Source organism: Lytechinus variegatus, chromosome 1 (genome assembly GCF_018143015.1).
Source record: "Lytechinus variegatus isolate NC3 chromosome 1, Lvar_3.0, whole genome shotgun sequence".
Classification (NCBI taxonomy): Eukaryota; Metazoa; Echinodermata; class Echinoidea; order Temnopleuroida; family Toxopneustidae; genus Lytechinus; species Lytechinus variegatus.
Window position 1 is genome coordinate 17,417,510 of NC_054740.1, and position 9,642 is coordinate 17,427,151.

General features: G+C 36.3%; 1 protein-coding gene across 2 annotated transcripts in view; it reads left to right on the top strand.

Moving 5' to 3' along the window:
* The window catches only part of LOC121407597 (kinase D-interacting substrate of 220 kDa B-like), a 72,128-nt gene extending 63,544 nt beyond the window's left edge, over positions 1 to 8,584 (top strand). For both annotated transcript variants that reach the window (XM_041598750.1, XM_041598759.1), the window contains exons 19-22: positions 477 to 642; positions 1,239 to 1,417; positions 1,959 to 2,146; positions 2,502 to 8,584. In XM_041598750.1, coding sequence (XP_041454684.1) covers positions 477 to 642; positions 1,239 to 1,417; positions 1,959 to 2,146; positions 2,502 to 4,463 — 2,495 coding nt within the window. In that variant the 3' untranslated portion in view covers positions 4,464 to 8,584. The remainder of the gene's footprint in view (positions 1 to 476; positions 643 to 1,238; positions 1,418 to 1,958; positions 2,147 to 2,501) is intronic.
* The last annotated feature ends 1,058 nt before the right edge of the window (positions 8,585 to 9,642 follow it).

Consider the following 9,642-nt stretch of genomic DNA (forward strand, 5'->3'; position numbering starts at 1 on the left):
CTTGCGCAACTTTTGAGACCAAATTCGCGACGTCACATGACTTTTTTACGAGGCAATGTCATGCCGAAAATGGCTCATTTAGGCTCAAGTTGACTTTCGCAATTTTTCTTTGTGAAAACCTTTAAATTAGATTACAAAGATGACATCTGCAAAAAAAAAGATGAAAATTTGAAGTGAAATAGGGTGTTAAATATGCAAATAATGTTTTTCATGAATAGATTTGCATATTTTATATTTTTTAATAATAATTAGAAATTAAAAAAAATAAAAAATTTATACCAGCTTGCAGTTTATGTGGTAAAGAATGTTCCTGCCAAATTTTGGTGCAAATGGTGGCCGAGATCAGAAGGGGGGCCATCAGGCACCCCCCCCCTCCCCCATCCTCACTATATCTCAATTAGCCCAGTCCTTTTAGGGTTAAGGTTTAAGGTTTTACTATATCTGATGATGAATCAACACCCATTTCATTCTTTCAGGTCGTCTTCTGCGTGCCAATAACATCTCTTTCAAGTGGCAGACCTTGGCTCATTGGATCAACCTAACTGAGAGATGGCCATATCGGATCTCTCGTCTCATAGTGTACTACCAAGAGAATGAAGAACATATTGAAGATGATGTCATTCTCAAGGTCATTACTGACAGGTATGTAGTATCTTACATGCTTCTCACATCTGTAGTGGCTAAAAGGTTCTTAATATTCGGACATAACTTTGTTGCGATGTTAGATAGTACCAGTTTTGAAATTCATTTACAATTCTCAGGTAAGAAATACAGTCTATCGAGTCTGTATTTTGTCATAAATAAGAAGATCAAAGATAATATTTTAAAAAAATGACAATTCAACATGATGAATTGCATTTGATATACAAGCTGAAGACTTAATAACAAGTAGGTAAAGGGTAAAAAATAAAAGTGTGAAAAGGGAGAATAAGGATAAAGAGCAGATCTTGCAAAGCATTTTGACAGTCTATATTTTGCAGTTTCAGGCAAGACTTCATTTGTACATTATGATGTTTTTTAGATAATTTGAGGGATGTTTCATAAATAGTTGAATGTGACTTAAAAGTCATGTTTAAGCAGCAACATACGCATGGTATGTAACTTGTAATCTCCTTGATAAATACGCTATAGATTGCATCTTTTGAGTGTTAACTGACCAATGTGATTTTGCAATATATAACACATATTTTACTGTAATTTTTAATCACCTCCTTTGTCCTATGGATTCCTATTTCCAGGATCAGTGATGATCTTCTGACGCTCCATGAATCAGACCCATTTGCAGACTTGGACCAAGATGGACGTAGCTTTATGGTTTGTCTTGCCAGGCATACCCCTCAACTAACCTGTGGGGATCTCAGAAACTTTCTCTCATGTACCTGTAACCTGGATCCACAGCTTAGGAAACAGATCAGAGGTGAGAGATAGGTTTCATTGGAAAGTGGTTTAGGGGATTGAGGGAGTCAGATAGAACTGTTTGCTCTATATGTCATCATACCTGCATTGCATAGAAACCATGGGTTGACTTACATTCAATTCAAAATCAAGCCTAAGCTGAAATATAAAGCACAGGTACTTTGTTTACATGCAAATTTGTAGTTGACTTGCATTCAAGCCGTGGTATGTAATATCGCACATTACTAATAGCACTGATAGTAGATTGCTTCTAGAAATTGGGTGATTTCAAGTTCAGTGTTGATATTTTGCTGTTGGTGTTAGGTCAATTTTTACATGAGCATACATGTAGCACCAAACATAAAATAAAATAAAGTCATCCACAATGTGTTGAGCTGTTATTATTGTGATCTGTTTCGTTTTTGTAAACTTGAAATAGGTTTTGGAAGCAATCTAAATATTGCTTGCAACACCAACATCGAACTTAAAAATTATCAATTGGCTTAAGATGATCATGTAATTCCTAACTTCTCAAATATTTCTATATTTTACTTTCTTGATAGATTCCATTGAGACCACAGATCCTGCAGGAACACTTCCAAACATGAGTAGCCTGGTCAGACCACAAAGCTTTGCCCATAGCTTCCCTACCCAACCCATCGCATCACGAGCCTCCCTCTACTCCTCTATCAGTGATACCCCATCGCGTCTCAACTACCAAATGATGGCTTCCAATCCTTTCATGAAGAAGGTATGACAAATTTCTTGATTCTTCAAACTTTTTACTCAGTGGAGGGTTGAAATATTATTGATTCTTGTGCCTGGGATATATTACAGCATTATGCTGTGATTCTCAATTTTCATTATGAAAGAAGATAATTTTCCTTCCTGCTTTTGTCAGCATTATCATAATTATTGCCTATTTCATACATGTAGATATCGGTGGCTCATTATACCATCCATATGAGAAAAATGTTTTTGGATTGAGCGTTTATTTTTTAGCTATTTGCCTGATCCACTGAGTGACAAATTTTATTATACGAAGAAGTGTTTACCTTTTATCCAGCAGTAATTATTAAGGTATTCCTCTCTCATCTTTAACCCAGATCCTACAAAGTCCTGCATCCACCCCTCAGCCAGGGATTCTCACTGTCAAGGACGTTTGCGACAGACTTCTTAGTCTGGACGGCATCGACAAACATTCGATTCCCCGTTACCAGACTCGCATCGCAGAACACCACATCAATGGCCACGTCCTGTTACAGTGTGAACTTGATGAACTCAAGACAGTCCTGGACATGACGTTTGGTGATTGGCAACTCTTCAAGGCCATGGTGATGCAGATGAGAGGTCAGGCCATGAGCGCCGCCGCCACTCCACATAGCCCCAGTCAGGCCAGTAGTGACCCTCTGGTAGATGGAGAGGAAGAACCGGAGGAGAAGCCAGAGGAGCCGGTCGATCCGGCCAATGACTATCTTAACCTGAGTTACGAGGAGCTGCGGAAGAACTCACAGATGTCGTCACAACGGTCATCGATTCATAACTCGCGTCTGTCCCTGGGGACATTGAGAAGCGAATCCTCTCACCCAGAGACTTCCAGTGGTGAGAACACACCGGCAAGGAAGCGCACAACAAGTGGGCCACAAAAGTACTCCACGTCCACGAGCCTCGCCGGTATGTTGGTCAGCATGGATAGTGGCATTGAACAAAGCAATAAAAATATTCAGGATGGTGCTCAGCAGACTGTTAGTGTAGGTACTAGTGTGAACAATACTACTGTGACAACCACACCTTCTAAAAACACCAGGGTTGTCCCAGTGACAACCACCGCCAAATCAACAGCCAGCGTAGGGACCAGCACGGGGCAGATGACGGTTGCTGCTGTTCATCCGAGCAGCAACGGACAGAAACCAAGTGATGGAGGAGGAGGAGAGAAAGAGGCAAATAGCAGTACGTCATCAGAGAGTAGTACTGATATCACAGCACTAAGAAGAGATAGCAGAGGAGACATATCAGAAGATGATGCTACTCTCACACCTGAAGATGCCAAACAGGAAACAAGAACTACATCTTTGTTAAGTAGTGGTGGTGGTGATAAAGCAAAGCATAAATTAGAAAGGCAGATTCAGGAAGTGGAAGAAGAGGAGGAAGATGACAAAGAAAGTTCACCATTATTGCAAATAAAAGAGCCCATAGACATCAAATCAAAGAGCAAAGTTAAGGAAAAGTTGTCGAATGGGAGTGTAAATGAGATGTTGACAGAGAGTAGCGAGAGTCCGTTGCACCTGTCGAGCTTGGTATCAGGAGAAGAAACCAGTAGCAGTGAGCAGGGCTCACGACCGGTTGAACAGGATGACCGTTATCAAATAAGTCCCACCCTTAAAGAGCAGGTCACAAGAGATGTCAATAAAATGTTTGAGAACTTGCAGACAGAAATTACAAGTCGTTCCAAGGAAGGTCAGCCCACCGTAATTACAAGTCCTACGACGGGTCGGATACGCGTTATACGTCCTGTCAAAGTAGAGCAGCAAACGCATGATTTATCATTGCTTGCTAGTTATTCCACCTTCATACCACCGGTACGTGAGTTAGACAGTGTGCCAGAGTCGCACGTGGCAAGTTCCACGTCAGTGTCGTCCGTTGGGAAGCAGCGACGTGTCATGGGAGGGAGCCCTATCAAACATTCGCAATCCGTGGGGGCCATTCCCGCCCCCTCACCGTCCATCACCAGTCAGGAATCCTACAGCCGCTTCTCTGATACAGGAGCCGGTCTCCATGAAAACAAGCGGACTTTAGACCAAAGCTTTGACGAGTTCATCAAGCTCTCGCTGGGCGAGCAGCGCAAGAAGCGTCATCAGATTCATACACAGCTCTCGTTTGAGAATGAGAGGAAGCCAGGGAGAGGTGGACAGCGGCAGATGAACCAGAGCGAACTGATCAGGAGATCGGCACCCATGTTACTCAACCCCATGGGACGATCTCCCGAACAAAGCATCGACATCGATGATGAAGCCACCCCTACCACAGAGAAGCAGAAGTCTGTGGATGATGGTCATTCGGTTGTTTGATAAAGCGCCCTCTTTGTCTGTTATATATTATTGGTAGTACTGCTCATAGAGAGTAACTTAATCTTGCCAAAGTATGCGCTTTACCCAAGATTCAAGACTAATTGTGGTACGTTCAAATATTACTTGAGCAGTATGATTATGTTATCTGATAGATAGATCTTATTGAATATGAGAGTGTCATGGAAAGCTTATATATATTTTAAAGTATATATATATATTTGAGAATGATGTGATGTCTCTTCTTTTCTAGCATCGATGCACATGGTTGCATTTTTTTCAAAGTTTGCTGTGCAAAAATAAATTTTGTCAGGATGGCATTGATGCCAGCTTTGGTCAACAGTAGATGTTGAAAGAATTGCAGAGAAGATAAACATAAAATAAATATCTTTAATGGGTACTATTAAATAAACTTTGTAATAAAATATATGAATTTGAATAATGTGGTGTCTGTAATTTTTCATGATCGTTTCAAAGCTATATTTAAATAAATTTTTGCTATGTATTGAATGATATTCATTTTAAACATAAAGTGGTAACCTAATTAGTTTTATATTTGTGTAATAGAATTAGTATATGTAAAAACACAATGATCCTAAAATTCTTATATCTGTAGAAATTAGATCAATCGTGAACAACTATTTAATTGATAAATTTTTGTATTTTGTTATGCTTTCATTTCACAAATCTACACAAATGATCCTTGTTAAAATTTTCATCCCCAAGTAAATTCCATGAATGTCCTGTAATAAAGTAACAAATTTGAATACAGAGATAATTCTATTTCAGCTATGAAAAGGGACAAGGGTTTGACATGTTTATGATTTTAATTGTAAATGAAATGTGAGAGTGATTTGTCGTTTGCAACTATATTTATTTTTTCATTTATTTTATTGATTGATTGATTAATGAATGACTGCACAAATGTGTGTTTACTGACCTTTGTATCAGTCAGTATTTTTCCCTTTGACACATCATGGCCTGGTTTGGCCTCTTAAAAGTTTATGGGGCTTTACGGAACCAGAGTGTAAAAGGGTTAATACCTAAATGTAACCTCTACAAACTTGAACTTTGAAGCACTGATAGGAAAGGGGTACACCTGAAAATGGAAAGAATGAACTGAAGACTTGCAATAATAGAAGAAATTATTTTGTGATCCAGTTTATGTTATGAATGTTAATGAATCCAGTATCCCTCTGTTATTGCTGTAATACCAATATCCATTTCTCAATTCATAGAATGTTGAAAAATCTGTTTTTTTGTATAAAATGGGTTCATTATAATTGAGTTCATTCAATTCCTCTTGAGTTTCACTTCTAGGATTATTAGCATCTCTTAGAAATATTTGGTTCTTCTTTAGTAAGTCATAATTAGCATTGATCCTACACATGATCCGGCAGCAACTAACTGCTTATTAAAGGTTTAAAAAAATTACAGGTATGGTTTGACTGAATGTCAAAATGATTAAGAATGTAATTATTAAGATGAATTGCACTTTTATGGGATTAATGTGTATTATTTGGTTTTGATTGGTGACAACTAAATATTTACTATTGATGAGCAGATTTTTAATGGAGGCAATTGTTACAGCAGCAATTTTTGCATTCAAATCAAGCTAATTCAGAATGTTGTCTCATTTTCATTTTCCAATTGCTGTGACATTCACCTCATTTTTGCACTCATTTCATGAACTGACAATAATTCAATTTTGTACTTATTAATGAAATGATGATAATTCACTATTGTACTTATTACAATTATTATTCTTCCCAGAAATTTGATGAAGAACCCATGGGTTTCCTCTTCACTATTTCCACTGGATTAATTGATTGACTGGCCTATCTTGTAGGATGATAATAGTAATCTGTTATTTTATGAAAAGCAGTAAGTCTAGAATAAAAGCTCACATAGGTTAGAAGGTGCAATACATGTACATCTTATTGAGCTGAGAAATACCAAAGAAACAATAAAAGCCACAGAGTCACCAGGTTAAGTACTATTTCATTATAAGCAGTAAAGGAATATGACAAGTATTGCTAGTTCTATCTCATGAGTCTTCTTTCATGTACTGTATGATGATAGTACATTCACTGGATGACGTAAACCTGATTAATAACAGGTTCATTCATAATCTTTCAAAAATACTAATAGCATGTTACAACATTAACACAGTGACATTAGTTTCATAGACTCTAATGAGTTTGCACTAGTCCGTTTAAGTATGCTTCTTGTTTTTTTTTTCTTCACCAAACTAATGAGGACGTATAGCTTTTTTCTGCTGAATAACTGCATTTTTTAAAACAAAATTCTTTCTCTTTTTGTCAGAAATGAATAAATTGTCATAATGCAGTTTGGTGAATACATAACTATTGTCCAATGGATGATAAATTGGTATTTAATTCCCAGCTATTCACTTCATTAAATTAATATTTGTTCATTGAAGGTACCATAAACAATACATTTATATTCATTTATTTACATTAATTTACAATACTGACAAATGTATTCAAAATAATGAATATATCCTTCCCCTGAGTGCCTAGTAATATTCATTCCTATCTTGTTGTCATGCCGGGTAAGCCCTGTAATGGGCTAAAGTGTCAGATACAGTTGTGAAGAGAGTAATGAATTTGAAGCTAATTTCAATCACTTCAAATCAATCATAAATTGATATGATTGCAAGTGATCTTAGGTATCAAATCCATTCGCAACTGTAATGACAGTGTACAAATAGTCAGTACAGTGTGGTATTATTTGATCTACCATTGATATAAAGTTATGGTATGTTGATAATGTGTGGGAACCAATTTGAACCTCATGATTTGAATTTATTGGTTGTGAAGTTGAGAGAATCACAGTGGCAACATTAACATACATGTATTCAATATCAAGTTAGAGATTGATTTTATTGGAATGTCTATTTATATATTGTGGGATTTCCACCATACTTTCAGTTTTCCTTTTCTTAAATGAGCCTCTTTTGCTGGGGGGGGGGGGTGTTGGGAGTTAAATTGTCCCATTTTGAACTGCTTTAAAAAGCATGTTTTATTATCGTTGGTCGAAATCTACTAAACATTTTCTTAGTTTTGTGTCTCTTATTTATCTTGCTTGCTGAATTTCTCATTAGAAATTTATATATTGGTAGATACATATAGGTATAAGAACAATTATTTTACCTATTCCTGTCTAATTTGATATTTTGGTGATCTGATTTCTTGCAATTTTTGGCCTTGTGTGTGAGTAAATGAATAAATGCAAATGGCTATATGGATTAGATCATTGTTATATTGATGATTATTATTATCATTGAAGCTTAGACTTTTTAGGTGCAAAACGATATCTTTTTATTTGCAGCTTGAGAAGTTTTTTGTCCAAATTTTCCATAAAACAGCAAAATGCATTTCTATTAAGTGATTTATAATCTAGCCGTACAGGTACATAAATGCATGCTTTTATGTGAAAGGGTCTTTTTGTCTACCTATCCCAGTCTCATGATTGTTTTTAACATGAGGGGTGTTTAGTATCACAGTAGATTTACAATTATACATTGCATTTCCAGTATAAGAGAGCCAAATCATTTTAGGTCATCGTTTGTCATCTGTATAAAAAACAAAATTGTGTGCAATTGCCTAGTTTGAAGACAGCAGATTATCATATGGAGATGAATTATAATGTACTCTCCATTTCGCTGTATTTTATGTTTTGTATTTATTTGTATATTTTGATTTGTCGATATGGGGAAGAAGTGGAGCAGATTCTACTTTATTTAGGAATTTGTTTTGTTTTTGTTTACAGTACAAATTGTATTTACTGAAATAGATGTTTTTCTCCCTTTTTTTATGCCCACAGTTTTGTCATACATGTATCTCACATGCTTTTTATGTAGGATGTAGAATACATGAAGGCCATATTCACGTTTGATATTCCGGTCTGTCCTTACAATAAGATACTGGTAGTTAGAACACAATGTACAGTATTAACAGATGAGATGTGTGAACAGTTTCTTAGTGTATGGTGTACCACTATGAATTTTTAACCTCATACCAAGTGTTGAAACTATTTGAAAATTGATGATGAAAATATATAAATAGCTTTCATGGCATGAAAGCAACTTTGAAAAAATGCAACGGACTTCGTCTTGTGATCTTTTTGAGTTCATGAAATGACATGGGGGATTGAAAGAGAGAGAAAGATCGCGAGACTACCAACCTATGCAATATTAATATAAGAATATTGATTGAAATGAAAAAAAACATACCAATATTTTAGGGATAATCATATTGACAAGACCAATACCTCGGTCACATTTGCTCCACGGCGGCCGTACGGCGAGTCGGAAACAACCGTTTTATTCATTTTTATTAAAATCAACTATATGTAGCTGGTACAAAAAAATGGCTGTTTTCGACTCGCCGTAGAGCAAATGTGACTGAGGTATAATTTATAAATCCAATTAGTTATCTTTCACAACTAAACCTCTCAAAAAAAGTTTGGAAATCTGTTTGGCCATTAATTTCTCCCTACTCCCAATTTTAAACAATGCATATTTTACATCATTCAAAAGATAATTTAATTTTCTTTAAAATGATACCATGCTTGTTATGATCATGTCATCACGAAAAGAGCAGGATTCAAATGTGTTGGATGAGGTCTGAATTGAAAAGCTGCAAAACGAGCAAAAGGGTTTGGAAATCTGAGTTTGACCATTCCTTTCTCCCAACTCCCAATTTTACACAATGCATATTTGATATCATTCAAAAGATCATTTATTTCTCTTTAAGATGACACCATGCTTGTTATGATCATGCCATCACGAAAAGAGCAGGATTCAAAAGTGTTAGATGAGGTCTGAATTGAAAAGCTGCAAAACAAGCAGAAATGGTCATGGAGGGTCAATACAGAACATGGTTCTTTTGTCTGTGTCAATAGAGATTAAAATCCATTCAAACCAAGCCCCTGCTTCTGTAGTGATGGTTCTGTGAGATAACATGGTTTGAAATACCCATGCATGTTTGTTTGTTATGTTTTTGCTTGTGCAGAGGTGTGTTTGATTCCATGTTAATGTTAAGGTGCATGAAAACAAAAGAAATTACTGAGAAACTCATCACCACGGAAAAAAGAACAGTGACTTTCAATATTGCGTCATTTTGCAACTTTTGAATTTTGACCTTGCCCCACATTT